General features: G+C 47.6%; 1 protein-coding gene across 5 annotated transcripts in view; it reads right to left on the reverse strand.

Moving 5' to 3' along the window:
* Nucleotides 1-19,965, reverse strand: part of LOC135259259 (protein PHTF2-like) — a 56,702-nt gene that overhangs the window by 26,233 nt on the left and 10,504 nt on the right. For 4 of the 5 annotated variants that reach the window (XM_064343409.1, XM_064343406.1, XM_064343410.1 and 1 more), the window contains exon 2: nucleotides 4,288-4,368. In XM_064343409.1, coding sequence (XP_064199479.1) covers nucleotides 4,288-4,332 — 45 coding nt within the window. In that variant the 5' untranslated portion in view covers nucleotides 4,333-4,368. Of the gene's footprint in view, nucleotides 1-4,287; nucleotides 4,369-4,465; nucleotides 4,621-19,965 lie in introns of those variants that run through there. The other variant, XM_064343408.1, reaches the window with a different exon arrangement.

The following is a 19,965-nucleotide window of genomic DNA, read 5'->3' on the forward strand; positions in this document are numbered from 1 at the left end:
CGACCCCGCTGTAACTTAAAGGCATGAACACTGCGCTCTGGCAGTGGGGGAAATAAGGAGTATTTCATCCCTACGTCACCGTGGAAACTAAGAAATAATAAACTGCCTGTTACTTAGCGCTGCTGCGTAGCGGCAGCCTCATCTGCTCTTTGTTATATCCCGACAGCACTTCTGCAGTATGTTTAATGCACAAAGGCCGTGCCATTCTTCCCCAGGCAGCTCCGACCTCCCTCGGCTCATTAGCCGGGTGCTCCAGACACAGGAGGGCAAACGGCGACAGCCAAACGCAAGGGCTAATTAGCGGCTTTCTGCGCTGATTGCAGTCGAGATTTCCAAAGCACGCAATTACCTCACTCTTCCAATCCGCGCTCAGAGCTGAACATTTTAAGCGCTTAAAAACAAAAAAGACAAGAGATTCTAATTTTAGGCTACTCCCTTCAAATACAAAATCAAAACATTTTATGTAACGTTCGTATAAGGGCAACAGGCTTTGTCTCCCCAAAATGTATTCGCAAAACCAGCGAGCATTCACGGAGCTGTCAGTCTTCAGTCTGGTTCTCAGACAGCTGAGCGACGCTGAGCAGGAGGCCATGTCTGTGTTCAGTGGCGGAGACAACGCAGCAGTGGAAGGGCTGCAAGAATAGAGTCATTGTTCTGTTCGTCATAATGCAGTGCGGACTGAAGAAGAGACTCGAATGGATACATTTTAGTCCATTACTGAGCTGAGGACAATGCTGAGCTATAGCCTAGCCAACTAGAGATGCTTTGGTAGAGAAGATGTCTGCAGCTGTGACTGTTGCTTGGGTTCTGAACACATAACACACACACATCCACTTATTGAAACACATACATGTGTTCATACACACTCACACCACACATTTGCTGGCACATGCCAAAAAAATACTCACAACCCATCTCCCCCATACACACACATGCACACGCACACACACACACACACGCACACAGGACATGTCTCTGAATTAAATAGTGCTCATCCGTGCCATAGTTCCTCTCACGTGAAAGCTAGAATGTGAAGTCAGGCGTCAGGTAATTTCTTGTTGAGGACAGGCCTCTCCTCCCATTCTGTATGTGCTAATTGCATTCTGCTGTCCTGATATATAGGACACTGACACCGTCATGTGACTAAATACCGAAACCACCAAACACAGGCCCTGTCTGTCTCACTGCATGGGCCATTCAAAGCAGACAAACCTCACACAAAAAACACACAAAGCATTTGTGTGAATATATGTACACGTGTTTTAACACAAGAAATACTAATTAATACCCACCCCTGTCAGAAAAAAAGCTCTGCATATCATCTGAAAGAAGATAATAGCTGCTATCTCAGTTTTGAAATTTGTACAGTAAAAGAAGTGATAATGTTTACCAAAAAAAATAAAAAATCGATTTAATACAAATATGGAACTTAAAACGAGACAAGGGGAAAGACGGAGAGGGGGATAGAGAGAGAACAAGATGGAGAGATGCTGACTCAAACTGAACACTCTGTAGTCAAAGGAGAAAAGGAATGCCTCGCCTCAGCCCTAAAGAAAAACACCTATGCTGTTCCTTAGCAACGAAGTGGAAAAAAAGGTTTAGTGGCTTGAAGCGTTTATTCCTTTTCCACCAATCCCACCGCTAACGTTCTGACTACACCCTTGCCACCTCATAGAAGAAAACATAGCTAATTGCAGTAGGGTGCTACAGATATGGGGTGGTGCACACTGGGAGGCATTTCCTGGGCTGGCACTGAAATGAACAAGACACTGTATTGCGACAGACGCACAGCTGAGAAGTGTATTCACGCTCGCACGTAGTCATGTGTAACCTTCCACAAAGTTAAAAACATGTCATTTAAACTTACACAAGCATCTTCCATTAGTCATCCCAAATCCAGAAGGCTCAAGCTAAATCTGGTGAATATTACCTGGCACACCTCCTAGAAAAGCTCAAAAACACATACTGGAGAGTGCGTGTGTGTGTGTGTGTGTGTGTTACACAGCTTTCTGTGAGTTACATCAGTCAGGTTTACGCTGCAACTTGCTGGACCATGAAGCAGACCTTCACCCCATATCGCTAGCCAGCCCACAAATTTAAACAGCCTCATGCAAGCTTCAGAGCTGAATGGCACCCTGTCACTCTTAATCCATTAGCAATCTAAATCTGGCTGCCGGCTGGCTGTCATGATTCCTGCAAAGAAAATAACTGTTCAGCAATGAATGCCGCTACATAAAATGTGTTTCTAAATACAGTCATTGGCTAGAAAATCAGCAAAGAACTTTGGAAAGTCTACTAGACAACTAAACTCAAAGTACTGTCGTGCATGTTTGCTTGGACCTTATGTATGGAGTGCGTGTTCACATATTTTACTACCAATATTATATTGTTACTTATTCTCTGGGGCATAATCTGTTCCATATGCATAGTAGGGGATGAAATAGGAAAACTAGTTAAGCCAGTGTATTTAAAACAAAAAATCTCATATTCATTCTGTGAAGACTCAAGTAAAATTCAAAACAGACAACTGATTAAAAATTTTATAAAGGAGAAATTGCTACAATATATTGGCTTAATAATAATCAAGAAGGGCTTCCAAAGTTGTCCTTAAATCTCATGAATACAGTAAGGCCCGTGAAGATCAAAGTGTGTTTGCTAATCATTTCTTCCCACATAGATGTCTGAGTGCTGCACCGCTGGCCCGCTGTAGGAGGTTATCATGTGAGTCATGTGATTTATGGCTTTTAGAATAAACATCAGGTGACCGCTACTTTCATTGCATTGTGATGTGGGCATGGGGTACAGTCAGTTCAACCTTCCTGTCACAGAGCTGATCAAGGTCCAAAACATATCATTCTTACATTACTGTGTGCATGTATGTGTGTGTGTGTATGAGAGAGAGGGAGGCTGGTAATGCCCATCTACCAGGGCAGCAGGGACAGAGGCAGCACTTAATTTATAGTGTTTCATTTATGGTACACAGAACAGTATGTCTTGAGCCTTTCCTTTTCAAAAACAACTCAGCAGTAATTAAAAAAATTAATTCCAATACTTGTTTACAAGCACTAAAAAGATTTATGCTGGGAACTGGCTATACAAGTTACAGCGAGAGTGCTGCTATAGGAAGACAGTATCATTAATGTATTTAGGACTCAGATTCATCAATAAAACCCCCTTCTTCCGTCACTAGTTTGGCCACACACTGGTGCCATACTTATATTAAAGAACAATTGTGATTTCCCCAAATGACTTTAGATTGTAGCACTAGTTTGGTGAACTGTGTAGAAACCTATGCAAGAAATACTCCCAATACGTTAAAAGCTATCAGGATATAACAGGCGACACCGCCAGTTTGACGTGCCAATTAATTCCGACAGTTTGTAGCGTATGTTCCACTTTCTAAAATGGACATCTGAGCTCCAAGGAGGGAATCGTGCATCAAAAAAAAAGCATAATGATCTGTGTCCTACTTTCTTTAATTAACTCTAATTCTCACCCCTGAAACCCCAGTCAGGATAAAATTTAAAGTAGATAACCAAATAAGAGCCGATTCAAGGTCAAAGATCTTTGTTGCACGAGTCCTAAAAAATGTCTTGGACATAAAGTTGTATTTGTTATTAAATATTAAATAACTTATGTTTATTTTATAATTTTATAATTTTTTGTATTCACAGTTGAAAGAAATTAAATACTTAAAATCGAACTGAAGTTCTGGAGTAGAATTATCAGTTATAACAATCATCAGTTGACTTAGTACTACATTACAACCGCAAACTATATATGACTACAGTGCAGGTGAGTATACTTTTAATGCTTGGATCTCTTGGTTCTAACAGCTAGGCTTCACCTTGTTTGTTGTCTTGGTTTATGTAATTAATACATTCCTATGCACTCAACCGGAGTGCACACAGGAAGCTGAAGAGCCTCATAGTATCATTTATAGCTTTAGCATGTCCATCTGAGACGGATCCATTTCAGGCTTCAGTTTTATTACCCAGAGTCTCTGTGCAGAGCAGCCATACCCCAGCCGTAACGGCTTCACCGCATATTATAAACAAGATTAGTATATAAGAATTATTTTAAAATATTAAAAAGTATATGTTTAAAACACAGCTCCTCTAACCTCCCCCCCAACCTCAGCCGCACGACTGTCCATCAGAGCCCAACAAATCAAAACCAAAACAAATTGGGAAACTACACCGGAGGCGCAGTGCAGAGACGGAGCAGAGGGGACAGGTGGAGAGGGGGAAGAACAGACAGGAGCGGAGCTGGCGGCTGTCGACTCACCTTCTTCTGGTACCACACCACAGCATCTCTCACTTTGGACGCCATTTACACCTCAGGGGTCAGCACATCGGTCATTTTAGGCTGAAAGAAAGAGAAGGAGGAGAGCGGGAAAAAAGCGTCAGTCCCCTCGGGCTTTCGGCTGCCGTGTCTTCGGTCGGCTTTTAAAGCCTCGTCTTACCTGCTGGGCAGGTGTGTCCGCTCTACGACAGCGCGCACGCCCTCATTAATACTGAAGAGCGTCACCTTCGGGCTCGCCAGCGTGCTGACGGAGCCTGACGCTGCTTTACTCTCTCTCTCTCTCTCTCTGTGTGTGTGTGTGCGTGTGTGTGTGTGATGCTAAACGCAGCTCTGGGCTTAGCGCCACAGTGCTTATTTTATCCCGGCATGCCGAACGCCGCGAAGCGTTGGTCGACGCCCACTCGGTCAGAAAAACCCCACAGGTCAGCTCAAACGCCAGTACGTCACACCGGGATGCTTTTTGGGTTCGGCGCAAGAATCTCAGCAGAAGAACGGGACCAGAAGGGATTTAGAATAACTGGGCATAATTACACAGGCGAGGTAACTGGTAACGAAGGTGGTGGTTTACGTTCAGCCGTACAGGCTCCTGCAGGTTTGCTTTCTCAGGTGTGTCTGTACCGTATGTGTGTGTGTGTGTGTGTGTGTGGTGGGGGAGCCTGGCTGCAAGACTACTCAGGCGAGACAAGGGTAAAAACATAGCAGGAGGACACACCAGTGGTGTGTCAGCGTTTTAGTCTGATGATGTCAGAGATCCCCCTCAGTTTTAAACACATATGTGAACAGAGACAGCGTCTGCAGAACAGCAGGGCGTGTAAGCAAGTCCCTAAGTCTTCTTTCTGCAGAACAACAGGGCGTGTAAGCAAGTCCCTAAGTCTTCATTCTGCAGAACAGCAGGGCGTGTAAGCAAGTCCCTAAGTCTTCTTTCTGCAGAACAACAGGGCGTGTAAGCAAGTCCCTAAGTCTTCATTCTGCAGAGCCAACAGGAATAATCAGAGGTCATGACCTGTGCGGAGATGACCAATCAAAGGTCCTGCCCCCAGGGAAGAGAGCTGTGCAGGCTATAATTAGAAATCACTCCACTTAAAACTGCACCAAGAGCTTATCGTGTTAGCTAGCTCTGAGAAGACCTACAAAAACACGCAGCTGAGGGTTTCAAGGAACAAGGAAGAACACGCAGGACATTTTTACAGTGCTGTATTTTACTGTACTGTTTTACCTCATGTTTACTGTAACAAAATAGGGGAGGTCATCCTCCATGGATAAATGAATAAATGAATTACTTTTTTTTAACAATAGATCACCAGACAAAATGAACAGGGTGTGAATCCCAAAATCAGTATAAGGTAACAATGTGAAATTTTCCAAGGGGAAAAAAAAAGATTTTCTCTAATTTCTTTAATTTTTAATTACATTGTTTTCTGTTGTTCTTTAGTCAATTTAAACAGAGCAGTACAACAAAATACCCAACGTTTCGGCCAAAGCCCTTTTCCCCTGAAAAAATCCTTGGCCAAAAGACTGAGCTCCTCGTGTTTAGGCTACCATCACCACCAATCATTCTTCATGTGAAACAGGCTAGATAATGAAAGCAAGCTGGTTTTTACATTTTGTCTGCAAAGCAACAGCCATCACTGTCACCAGTCTGTCTGTGTGTGTCTGCGCGCATGTGTGTCTGTGTGTGGGGGGCACACTCTACTCCACTCAACACCGAGACTTCACTCAACACTAGCAACACGAGTACAAGAGAAGGGTCCAGAAGACGGTGTCATTCACCGACGGGCGTATCGATTTTGTTCCCATCTGATGGGCTGAACACGAATCCCCTGTGGCCTCCCCCGAGCAGCCAGCGTGGGAGGAACAGCAGCCAGCGCCTTGGCGGGAACAGGAGAAGCACTCCGCTGGTTATGCAACAGACTCCCTGGGCACGGCGGTGGGGGAGCTGGTGATGGCACTGGCCGTTCCTGAGCCCGCCGCACCGCCGTCACTCTCCAACCCCCCCTCCTCGCTCCCCCCCCCCCCCACAGGCAGCCCATCTGCCACGACGCTCTCAAACTGAGAATGAACCGCTGAGCTAATCCCCTCCACAGCCAGCCTCCCATAACCACTTCTGCACCAGCAGAACAAAGAGCAGGCGCTCCGCTGCAGTGAGAGATAAGCATTACCAGCCCCTCTCTCTCTCTCCCTCTTTCTGTCTCTCTCTCTCTCTCATCAGTCTTCACTGGAAATACCCCTCAGGGTCTGGGCTCAACCCCCAGAGGAGAGGTGCAGGGGGCTTCTGAGCTCCACAATAAACACATTTCAGTCCAGACCATGAGAGCCTCAGCGAAGGCCCTGACATTATCGGTGCATCAACACCCTGCGACAAGGCTTTGCCGCCGCCGCAGTCCAAAATAACAAAAATAAAAAGGAGAAGAAAATAAGGGATAGGAAGAAAGGCTGCAAAGTGCCCGGCTCACATCCAGGGTGTAATAAGGGCTTTGGCTGAATACAGCAATCTGACATCAGGCCTGACCTCACTCACTCTCTGCAGAGTGTCCTGAAAAACAGCATCCCGGAGCTTAGGCCGGGGATTTCATGGAAATTACACAACGGCTCAAACCGCCCGTCGCACGATGACGCTCGGCCGCGGTCGACCCACTGACACGCGGACTTCGGCTGAAGAGGAGATGCCCGGGTCGGCTCAGTGGAATCCGGGCTATTTCTGGACACTGGTGTACTTTAGTCATTTCATTATTCCAGAGATAAGAGACGGAAACAGAACTCCTGACTCTTAAGCAGTGGGAGCCGGTCCTGGTCTTAACGGAAGCAGGTCAGCATGCTGACGCTTCCATTCCACTGTGCACCAACTGGCTTCCAGTAAAGACCGGACCGGCTCAAAATGCTACGCACTAGGACTGCTATTTCCATCCCTGTCTGTTATTCCAAATTACACAACCTGATTCTAAAGAAAATTGACGTTTGCGCTGTCCATCCATCCACCCATTATCTCTACCCACTTATTCCTGGACAGGGTTGCAGGGGGTGCTGGAGCCCATCCCAGTGTGCATTGAGCGAGAGGCAGGAATACACCCCATACAGGTCGCCAATCCATCGCAGGGCAGTTTTCGCTGCCCAGACTTTGATTACTCCCGAGAGCAGTTTTGTTTATATTCATACAGCAAGGAGGTTCCGTTTTACTGCCTCTCTTTCTACAGTATTGATGGATCTGCCCGGATGCTGTGAAGCAGGACTCTCAAACACAAATCACAGCGAGCCACAGTGTCTGCTGGCTTCGGCTCCAGCAACAGGGCTGAATTCAATCATTTATTGGATGAAGACGCCACACATATTTCCAAGGCTTAAACTGGCAGCGGATCGACAGGAATCGAAAAGGAAAACCTGCAGACACTGGAGTCTGGAATCACTGCCGCGATGTCATAAAATGAATTCCTGTTTTCCCCAGACGTCGGCCAAACGAGCAGCGCAGTCACAGAATGTATGAGGAATGCTCTCAGTCACTTAGCGACTGTATCCATGATGTCAAACAGACCGGCTTGTCTGAAGGCGGGACTTTTCCGAGTCAGCCTCGACCTGGGGGATATCTCCGCCAACTGAGGACTGAAGCGCCGCACAGGTAGCTCTGGATATTCTGGTCTTGCGCTTCGTGGTTAAATATATCTCTTACAAGTTTGCCGTCAGCACAAGTGGGGCACCAGCCGCTGTGGAATATCGTTTCTTAATGAAAATATATCAGAACTAACGAACAATGATGGGGAATGACTGCTCATTACCACAGAATCTAGCCTTCATCCAATACAACAAAAAACGACCATAGAAACACATGTGAAAAATCACATTCATCAAGTAAAAAGAATAAAAATGATTTTCTGTTAACTACATTTTTAAAATATATTTGAAACATCTACATATCTTTTTCAAACATAACATCACAAGACAGGGACCTCCAGTAATTGGTGACAAAGTGTGCCTTCACATAAATAGACTGTCTCAGTGGCTTCTATATTTAGCTCCAGGAAATGGCTGTTTCTCTCAAAGAGAGCTCATTCCAGCCCCATTGCTTGTCAGGCTCCTCCCACGTCTTTGTTTGCCTCCTGTTATAAAGTGGCAGGTGGAAGGCATTCCAGAAGCCCCCGGACTCCACCGGGCACGCTCGCAACGCCAGACCATCCTTCCCCAGCTGCGCGTTTCTGCCCTGGTGTTCCACAGGCGGACCCGACAACCTCAGTTGCACCCGCCCCCACCATAACACCCCCACACAAATGGCACTACGTCCCTCTCAGCTCTATCCAAATATCTGAACCAGACCTGGGTCAGCTGGATTCAAACACTTTTCTATGCTTTACTCTCAAAAAGTGCAAACCCCGCCTTCTGGTCATATTGGCAGGCTCAATCACGCCAGGGAAGATCAATAGAGCACAGAAAATTATTTGAATCCAAAACAAATATGTATTTGACCCAGGTCTGATCTGACCTCTATGCAGCTGCAGCACAAGCAAAAGCCCCCCAGAGCAGCACTGAGCAGTTACCACCAATTTAGACACACAACAGCAGGCAATACTGCAGGCTCCTCCACAGCTCTTCATCTGAGGGCCAAAGCACACGAGTGAAATCAGAGTGAAGAATCAGAGTGGGACTGGAACAGACCCAGCGAAGCGCTGAAGGTGCAAGGCCACGGAATGGCTGCTCCATGGCTAGCAAACACCTCACAGATTCAGCCTGGGGAGATCCAGAGTCATCGCCTACCCGCAGGGACCCGTAGCTCACCTGCGCTAACAGGGGCTACCAGCGGACCAGCGGCACCTGTCTCAGGAGTTACCAGTGTTTGTTTGCACAGCGATTGCCGCGGATTACTTCGCCCAGGCTGAATCGCGTTGCCATGGCTACCTCCATCAACCGCCTGAGAGCGAGCGGTTGTCAGGCGGATGGGGAACAGCTGGCCGACCGTTAAGATGACAAACACCGCGGACCCGTTCCTGCCGGTTCCCCCTCCTCACAGAAGGGCTAGCGGTCCGTGCTAACACGCGCCCTATCGCCCCCTTTATTTATGTACTGGAACATTTAACCAACCCTGACTGTTGTGATTTTTCCAGACCGGCAGTGCTTGCAGGACGCAGTGTCCCCTGGCCTGTGTGCAGAGACAGAGGCAGACCCACAGCTCATCTCCAGCTCAGTGCTCGTCCTGCCTCAATGGATAATGACACAGGTCTGCATCACGTCGGCTGCAGTGCGTAACAGCCTCTGATACAGAGTGATATTTCACTTAACAACAACATTGAGAGCAGACTTAAGTCCAAGAAAGGCTGACGAGGATGATGATGGTGGTGGCCTTTCTGCACATTGTGAGCGTTTCCTGTTGTTCAGCGGCAGTTCTTGCAAACGCTCTTGCTCTTTAGTCTTTACTGCTCTGAGAGCAGAGCCCCTCCGATGAGAGATTAAGTGCATGCTGTATCTGACTCCTCTTACCGTACGTACAATTTATTTTTACAACAACAGGAAATAAGTCATGACGCAAAGCAACAGAATAGTCTTTCATTAGAGTCACCTCTAAGGCACAGAACCTAAAAGCCCCATGATGCTTTCCGCTCCTTCTCGCTGTTCAGAATGGTGAGGAGTCTCGTGAAAGACTAAACACGGGCTGTATTTGAGGCTTGTTGCCGTATATAACCACTTCTCAGTCTCCAACAACAGGAAGTGAGTATGAGCCACATCGTGCCGTCAGAGGCACAGAGGCCTTATTTTTCGCCGTTTGAATCCAGTCCATCTGCAGGGGAACATTAAATGACCGCATCTGAACCGCTCCTCAATGACCGCATTGTGAAGCCGGCTCTCTCCTGAGCCCAGACAAACACATCTCGCGCCACCGTGTGATTTTATTTGGCAGGATTACGTCTGTCTTTAAAGGTTTGCCAGGCAAAAACAAACAAACAAGGAATAACACGAGAAATGAAGAGTTTCCAGTACGTCTTGTTTCGTTACGAACAGTCCGACGTAATAACAGGTGAGCACAGCACGCGATGAAATGGCTCCGCCCACACGGTGACAGGGCTCCGCCCACAGGGCCAAAGGCCTCCATTGGGCCGTATGCCCATCACACGTGTGTGTGTCGTGCTCTACCGGGCCTGTGGAAATGAGCCGGGCCGTGTGTGGACACGGGGGGATTCTGTGGAGACAGCTGGGTCCATCAGTTGGTCCGCCCACCACAGCGTCAGTCTGCATGTGCGAACTAGCTGTTCTGACATCCTGCCAATCACACCAAGGGAAAAAAACACCCCAAGAAGGCCAACATCCAGACTGCTGAGGTCTGGCTGAGGGGGAAAATCTGTCCACTCCAATGAGACTCCTCGTCCACTGAGATCGCCTCTCAGCTGCATTTAAATATTCGCCAGAAAAACATTTTAATCATTCATTTGTCTTGGCTGTCACTGACCATTTGGAAAAAGGTCTGTTATATAACTTGACCAACTGAAAAAATTAAGAGGAAATGGAATAAAGAAAAACATGCCCTCCCCCCTCCCCCCTCCCCCGCACACACACAAACACAGACACACACAGGCGCGCACACCCGCGCATAAATATTGACATTATTAATATGTTTTCTTTCGACGCAGCCATTCTGTGCCTAGACTGAAGCAACATGCTAATCCCAAACAGTGTTCACCCGTGAAGCAATATCCCTACAAACAGCCCAAAGGGTCTGCATGCTGTTTAGGCCCCGTGACCGTGGAGACAGTCACATGGAAGCCCGCTGAGTCTCGCACCTGACGCACAGGCGGCGGCCTGTGGGCGCGCGGTGTCATCACCTCCGGCGGGGTGAGCTCAGGTATTCTGGAGCGTTCTGAAAGTGAGGTCAGGCTGGTTGGAGACGGCAGGCTAACAGAATGCTGTTACTCAGGCTAGAGACGCCGCCGGCGCAGCCGGAGTTAGACCACAGCGCTCGGACCGTGCGCAGACGCAGGCACTCTGGCTCGGTGAGCAGACCGCAGGCGGGCAGCAGGACGGACTGACCGACAACAGGCAGCGTACTTCAACAGCAGAAGTGAGACTCACAAGCACCGGAACTGAGAATGTGCAGAAAGACAGCCGTTCGGCTACACTGTCCCTTTAACGCCTTTCAAAGAACTCGAGTCATTTTCCAGTCAAACCGCACATCAGAGCGGAGACTCACACAGGGCTGAATAATTGTTGGAAATTGTTTGTTCCATTCAGAGAATGCGAGAACTTTCCTAGAACATGTTCTCAGCCACCACACACGTGCACAGGCGCATATTTGAAATTGCTGAACCTTCTTCCCCCTCCAACAAAAAGCACGAGGATGAAGCTGCCTGCTCAAGTGCGAGTGCCAGTCATCACCCGCTGCTGTCACGCCCAGGTATTTGTACCTGAGGGAGAGGGGGAGGGGGAGGGGAGGGTCGGTGCAGTACTAAAATTTGAAAATTCGAAGCCAAGCGGCACTCGGTGAAGGGTTTGGTCGTTCCGACAAGCAGCAGTGGACCAAAAAAGGAGCGAGGCCTGAATAATAGATGCACATTCGACTGCCCCACGGACCGCTAAGTAGGTCAGACCGGAAAAACAAAACAACCTTCCAAAATATGTGTGAGGGGGGGAAGGGAAGGGGGGGCGGGGGAGCGCGGCGAGTCGCAGGGGAGCCCGAAATAGAAGCCCGACAGCACAGACGGGGACGATAAGTCGCCGGCGGGACATGCAGTGAGCAGCAGCCGAAGCGGGTGAGAGAGGGGCTGCCCTGCTAGCGCCGCGCCCTGCCAGCGCCTCGGCCTGATAGCGCCCCGTAAACACAGCCAGCAGAGAGAGGGATCACAGCCCAGCCAGAGCCTCACACGCCCAGCCTGGAAGCTCATCTTCAGCTGACAACAGAGCAGCGTGCATCCCCTCCTTGGCTTTGGGGTGAATTCATTTAAATGACAAAAAAATGAGAGGAATGTTCCTCTTATATTTGACTTCAAAACCAGTAGGTTATATAAAGGGGGGAATATAATATTCCACCTCATAGTTACAAACAATCTTTGAAAAATACCTTGTCTTTAAAAAAAAAAAAAAATCCCATTTGTTTAAAAAATTTAAATACATGTTTAAAACCTGTAATTTTAGTTCAGCTGCTGTTGTCTGTACTCACTGGCAATGGTGCTAAACTAACACAGAGAAGGTAAATTAAACTGAAACAAAACTGAACTGGATAATGAAATGGGAAAAATACTAATGGAACTAAGGGAAGTAGTAACTAATAATAACCTTGGTGTATTTATTACAACACTATAAGCAAACCACAATTCTACATCCATATCCTACCTTTGGGATTATCCGACTCATTTAAATGTTAATGCAAATTCCTTATAAAAATGGACGGCTTAGCAAAGCTCCAAGTGCATACTTCTGCTAACAGTGCATACTTCTGCTAACAGCGCGAGGCGCAGTCAAGGACTAATGAATCTTCTAATTCCAGAATCATGTGCCAGTTTCGTAAGAGAGCATCGGTTCATCTCGTATACCGCAACTGTAACAATGTGACAGCCTACAGTCCGCAGCCTAATCATTGCTTTCCCACAGGCTAACTCTGAAACAATGGCGCTAAACGAATCAATTAGAACAATTGGTCTTAAATATTATTTGTATTTATTGTTACACAATGTACAGTTTATGGTCATTTTCATACAGAAAATTATTCCATTTCAGTGAAATAAAATATTTGGGCCAAAAATAAGATTTTTCAAAACAGTTAGTTGAATTAATACATTTGTGCATATTCACATTTTTAAATCTTGTCGGCTGCTGCGCTTAAATTAAGTTTATCCCACCCTCCGTGTATCCCCACTGGTGCAATTGCAGTTTGTTATGGAGTTCACAGAGTTCATTTTGAGGTATGATCGGGAACACTGTTTTGCTGAAAGATCAATTTGCGGCCAAGTTTGAGATTCCATGGGGGGAATACTAGGTTTTTGCACAAAATGTCTCGGTACTTGATTCCACTGATGTCAACAAGAGACCAAAGGACCGGTGCAAAACAACCCCATAAAAAATACCACATTTCACATCAGCAGGTATGATGTTCTGTTCAAAACATGTATCCTTCCAATACCAGTCCCTCCACTGGTGGCATGGGCAAAAACCTCAAGTTTGGGCCCATTAGACCATATCACCAAGTTCCAATTGAAGTTCATCGTTGGAACATTTGATAGATGACCTATCTCATTCACTGATAGAGAAATAAAACCTATAAATTCTAAATTCCACCCTGATGATTCCTTCTAATCCTAGTGTAATCATAGCCATGTGTATATGAACACAAAAAACAGATCAATTTTTACCCGCACAATGCAATTACTCCTGGGGGAGTGGGGTGGGGGGGAGCAACCCCACATCTGACTAATGGCAGACAAAAACCGAAGGGACCAAAACACCGGATCACACCCCCTGTCTGGGAGGGTGGAGGCATGACAGCAACCTGGCACACCAAAGCCACAAACCGCTGGTGTCCATGGAAACCAAGAGCTCTTCCGATTGCAAAACTAAATGCCAGCGGTTACAGTTTTGGGTGGTGCCAAGTCCACAAGCCATTTCAGAAGAGCAAAAATACCTATAATCTTCTGAACCGGGAATCAAGGAGAAGGCAAACAATACCTAACTGCAAGTCACTGCAGTTCTACAGAGAGAAGGACCTTGTTTCCATTCTAGAATGACCCTGACCTCACTGGAATACCTTCCAGTGTCTATTTCTGTCTGCTAGAAGCTTATAGGGTCACAAGCTTCTAACATGCCTGTAACATGCCTGTAACATGGCTGCAACATGCCGGTTCCTCACACCATTCCACTGGGATCCCAGGAGCGCCCACAGAATAAAGAGCAAAGGTTCCCTCTCTCACTCCACTGTCCCAAAATCACTTCATTAACAGTTTGTCCTCACGAACCAATATGGCCACTTTGACAAGGCCAAACGTGAATCACGTAAGAACAAGACCACATAAGTGACAGATAATCCCCTATCATGAGGATTTTCAGCAAAATGCCAGGGCACTGACTTTGTGCACCCCTGACGAGCACCTGCTTCATTAAGTGTGCATATTAATGGATGTACACATAACTGGTGATAAGCTGTGCAGCTGTCATGGCCCTCTTTAAGGTTAGAGTATACGGCACAAAGCTTCCCTCAGCCTCGTCCCTCCCTGTGGGAAACAAACAGTAGAATGTTACCGCCTGTACTGAGGGGCTGGGTCAGAGTTCAGGCCAGAGCTAAATCAGCGTCTTTCTCAAATGAGATTTTGCCACACATTTGTAATCCAATTCTCAGTAGTCTTAGACAGCAAAGCACCACATAAAACCTTTTGTTGATTTTGGTCGACCAAAATATTTAGTTTTTGTCACATTTTATTCATGTAAAATATGTTTAGTCCTAATGCAAGACTATCAATTAAACTGCATAATATGTACACAAAAAATAAAGATCAGAATCAGGCTTATGCCAGTTCCAATTTGGCTGCATTTTATTAATGAAATAATTATACGATTTCTGCACATATTCTTTGCAGCCAAGCACTTAATGAATCCAATGAACTAATTGAAACAAATTAGGTGTTCCTTCACAGTTTGAATCAGTTGGTGTTGACATCCTGGGAAATCTGCTTAGACAGTGACCTTCTACTGGCAATTTCCACTTTTTCAATCAATAAAAATGCAGAATACCCACAATCCCTGTAGATATACAAGAATAGCCTTTGTAGACAAATATTTCTGCCGTAATTTGTAACCGAATACCAGCTCAGGACAAGCATGGTAGGAATTTGTAGATAGCGGACTCCATTTTGTGGTGCTTCTGAGGGTGCTGCAACAGGCCACAGTATGCCCATACACAGTACTCTTCACTCATCGCACTGTCACCCAGTTCAGGGGAGAATGTGATGGTACTGGGGACCGTGTGACTCGTTCTCTGTGCGCGGTCTGCTCTCAAAGCTCAGCTCCGCAAGTAGTGCTGCGTCTCGCCCGGTCCTCCCGACGATCAGTGACAGATACGCCCCTCTCTCTCTCTCTCTCTCTCTCTCTCTGTCTGTCTCTCTCTCTCTCTGTCTCTCTCTCTCTCTCTGTCTCTCAAATTCAAATTCAAATTCAAATTCAAATGCTTTATTGGCATGACATATTTAAAAATACATATTGCCAAAGCGTAGTGACAACAGCAATCAACTCTCTCTCTCTGTCTCTCCCTCTCTCTCTCTGTCTCTCTCTCTCTCTGTCTCTCTCTCTCTCTCTCTCTCTCTCTCCCTCCCCCTCTCTCAGAACCGTGCGGCCCGTAGGGTGTACAGGCCAGCGTAACGGTGGAGGTGGACACTTCAGCTCAAGTGCGCAGACCTGCTGGAGTACAGCAGCATGCAGATGAACCGCTGGTCACAGGAAACACACGGATATGGTTTCACCATCTTAAATAACGGTGCACCGGTGAACCAGGAAGCACATTTGCGCTTACTGTGGCGTGACACATTCAGCATACAAATTTAACCTTTTAATGTTCGTGCACAGAAACGCCGTGCTAGCAGAAAGCCACGCAACAAAGAGTCTGCCATGGTCCAAACACCGCCGTTCAATCAAGAATCCTGAAAGTGGGTCACGGTTTCCACGACAGCATAACCTAACATGCGCCTGAACAAGGAAATCTCCGCAAATACCCAGCAGTGTGGCCGTGCTGCAGCGGGGTGTGACCAAACTCCACCGTCCTCATCCAAACGGTTAACTAGACCCACGGGGGTTTTAAAAAACAAAAAAAATGATTTAACCATTTTATAACCAGGAAATCCCCACTGATATCAAAATCTATTTTGCAAGAGGAACCTGGCATAAAACACGAAGTTACCCAACAAGACCGTCGACAAACAAGTCGGGAATTAAAGATGGCCGCCAGCCGGGGGCCGTGCCTGCTGCTCTGACGGGCGGATTAACGAGCGGCGGCGCTTGCATACCGGCGGTAATAAACATTACGCAAACATCGTTTACGAGCGCGAGGAAGAGGCGGCGCGGCCGTGAATCTGCGCCACCGGCGAGCGAACGAGACGCGCGGCGCTCAGAACCCCGCTGCTGCGGCTCGCGGCCCACTGCGTTCTCCGTGGCGCCATTTTGTCAACGTCTGCCATAACACAAGAAGACGAGACGAGCGGCGCGGTCGAACGGTTCAGCTCGGCAGCGCCTCCGCAGTCTCCGTGAGCTTCCGAGCGGGAGCAGAGCTCGGCCCCAGCACGCACGCACGCGACTCGTGATGTGTAACCCAACACACGGGACGGTGCATTTTTAATGAGGGGTGCAGGGTTACTTGCAGAAGCACACGCACGCTCCTGCTGCGAATAACCTGACGACAAGCGTGTGTCTTAAGAAGGGGGTTTTGAATGACATGCGACCCTGCCCTGGGAATGTTTGGCGCTACAGGGGGACCCGGATGGTTTATGTGTGTGTGTGTGTGGGTGGGGGTGCAGGGGGACCCTGTACTGATACCCCGGGAAGGCTTGGAGGGCTATCGGGTGATGCTGTACTGTAGAAAATTTGGGCACGCTCCCCATTTTCCACTATCTAGGAGATTCCAGGTCCCGGTCTGATTCCTGACGGAGAACAGTGACCCCCAGCCTCGCCTTCATCCGTGTGAGAAGAAGCTCTCCCCTCAGAGTGAGAAGGAAGCCAGGCTGAGCACAGAACTCTGCCAGCTCCTGCTGGTGGCCTTGGACAAGAGCACCACAATAGCAGGTTTTAAATGAAGCACACTCACAATGTCCCATTTTGTGCCTGTGAAAGCCCTCTGTTTTGGACTGTGGGCCTGTGAAACTCAAGCTGAGAAACACAACCTCGTTACTGTCTTAATTATTCACCTGTGATTTAAGAGGCCTTGCTCAGTGAATCCTCCCTAGGACTGGGAGAGCCATAGGTCAGTGAGACACGCTTCAAAGTACTACAGTTATAATTTAGGACAGTGCAGAGAACTTAAGTCAAAAACTCCCTTTAAATTTATTATGTAATAGTATGATGACCAATTTTTCACTTCACCCAGGTATGCCCTTCTGGGATTACTAGTGGAGGTAGACAAAAACACTCAAAGACTCGAACAACAGAAATAGAAAAGGTCCTCGAACATTTAAAAAATAGCCAGTTGCTAGAAACATGCTAACCAAACCAATCAACAAATGGAAAAATAATAATATTTAAAATACGTATTTAAATCAACATGAACCATCTTAAACTACATCTTTGATGCAGTAGTAGATGTCTACATCTCAACTACATCACAGCCTGGTTCAATCAGTGAATTGTAGGCATAAAAACTTTAAAAATAGGCCTACACATGCTCCGTTGCTTGAGCTGAATCACTGGACTGAGGCATCGCATGGGAGTATTTTACTGAGGCAGAAATACTGTAAACATCATTTGCAATGCAAAAGCCGGAAGACCAAGCCAACCTCTGATCGAATGCACCAGCAGGCCACAGAGGCTAATCTACCCATCGATCTGTCAATCAACCGCACACACCCACACAACCTCACACTCACTTGAAACCGCTGAATAATGCTCCTCGACCCTTCATGTAGCCTAAATGAATACGAAGCTAAGGCTCTGTATTACAGGTCAGTTTTGATATATTTTTTGGTATATTTTTGACTAATTAATGATATAATTGAGTAATTAATTACAGTCCCCTCTCACAAGGCTCTCTGGGAGGAAGAGCTTTGCACGTTGTCAGGGGCGACACGGCCCAGTGACTTCTGGGTCTCTCCGTGCGCTAATTTGGTTCAGTACCCGAGGCCACCTCACCCACACTGTGCCCCAGAGGGACCAGGGCTGCTGGGCGCTGAACCGCAGCTGTTAGCAGCACAGTAAAAGGCCAGATGTACTCACACATAAGAAAGCCCGGACCACAGAGCCCGCCAGACAAACGCAGAACGACAGGAGAGCTAAACGAGCACAGATTGTCCATCTCGCTAAGACGCGGCCGGCTCGGATTTCCCCCTGACTGACACCCTCCGCGGGACCTCGTTTACTTATTCAGAGCCCTCGCCGTTCCGAGCGTCGGTCGCCCGCGTACCGCACACCACACAGGCTCAGCCACGCGTGGCCGGCTGATTTCCCTGAAAGGCTACAATCTGTAACCCAACACCAGAACAACACGCCGTGGCGGAGGGGGTGGGGGGGGGGGGCTGAACTGATTAGGATGCCGGGGGGAGAAGGGCTCACGCTGGTACCCTCACGGGTGCGGTGCGCTCCCGGCGTGATATTTACCAGAAGCTCTCCGGCGCTCTTTCACGCGCCTGACGGAAAGGATCGACTGACCGGAGGAGCGCTACGCGATCCCCGATTGGCTCGGAGTCCTTCTGTTCGGCTTCCAGACTTGCACGCAAAGCGCCCTCTTTAGAATAACTTTTTCCATTGAGTGCAAGGGCCTGTTCATCGCCTTTACCGGGACAACCGTTTCACATTCGCAAAAAACCTAAAGTTTTTTATGGCTGGATCAATAATTCTTTGTTTATGATATCAAATCACTTATATTACCCGACGGTCGTATTTTTTATGGCCTGCATCGCGATGATCATTATGTTATCAAAGGCATACTCTCAAAGTGGCAATTTTCCCAGACTAACATTTGTTTCCACTGCTAAGATCATAAATAGGCGTGAGCTGCACAAGCAGGAAGGAAGTGAGATTAGGAAAATTCACACTCTGTAGATGCGGTTTGTTATTTGTATGACGGAGGCTCAGAACACTGAGGTAACCCCTGACGTTTGTGACAGCGACCAGCGACGTGTCAGAACCGCTACAAAATGGACCACGGCAGATGAATTCAGCCGTCCGCAGCGCTACTGCGAAATCAAAGCACGCATCCAGAAACCCCGTCTGACAGTACTGCATGCATGGTGCTACAGGACCAAGCCACAAGCCTGCAGACTCTCAAGCAGTCCCTGAACACCTCCACAGCAGCGTGCATCCCAGAAGAGCTCCTCACCAGAGCAAACTGCAGCAGGAACTGGACTCACTCCAGGCTGGCCAATGGCCTTTTCTCAGCTCTGCTCTCAACATGCAATGCTACCAGCAGTGGATACCCTTCCTGGGTGACAATGCTTACACAATCGGAAGGGGAGAACGTAGCCAATTGGATGCCATCCCTGGCTGACAATAACACAGGAAGAACATACCCAATTGGATACGCTCACCAGGTATCAATACTTTCACAATGAAACAGGAAGAATGTAGCTGATTGGACACCGTGCCCGATTGACAAGACAGGAAGGATTGGATGCTCTTCCCTGGGTATCATTGTTTCCGGACTGGGACAGGGAGAACACAGCGGCCTGGATACCCTTCCAAGACAACAGTGCCCGCACAATGAGACAAGGAGAATGCATACGACTGGATACAGTCCCTTGTAAGGGACACCATACCAACAGAAGCTAAGAATTTGATACCACAGTGCTGGGCACGTCACTGCACTGGACCCCAGCGCATTTGCAAGACAGACCAAACAGGACTCGGGAAGGTTCCTGCTTTGAATGCCAGGACGGTGTGGCTGTGTCCTTGGGCAAGGCAGCAAAGGCAGCGGCGCCGAGGCGGAGAAAACATCCTGCTGCTAATGGACAGTGCGTCAAACTGGGGCTGCGCAAGGCGCCATCAATCATGCAGTCTGACAAGCACATT

This window comes from Anguilla rostrata, chromosome 7, assembly GCF_018555375.3.
Source record: "Anguilla rostrata isolate EN2019 chromosome 7, ASM1855537v3, whole genome shotgun sequence".
NCBI lineage: Eukaryota > Metazoa > Chordata > Actinopteri > Anguilliformes > Anguillidae > Anguilla > Anguilla rostrata.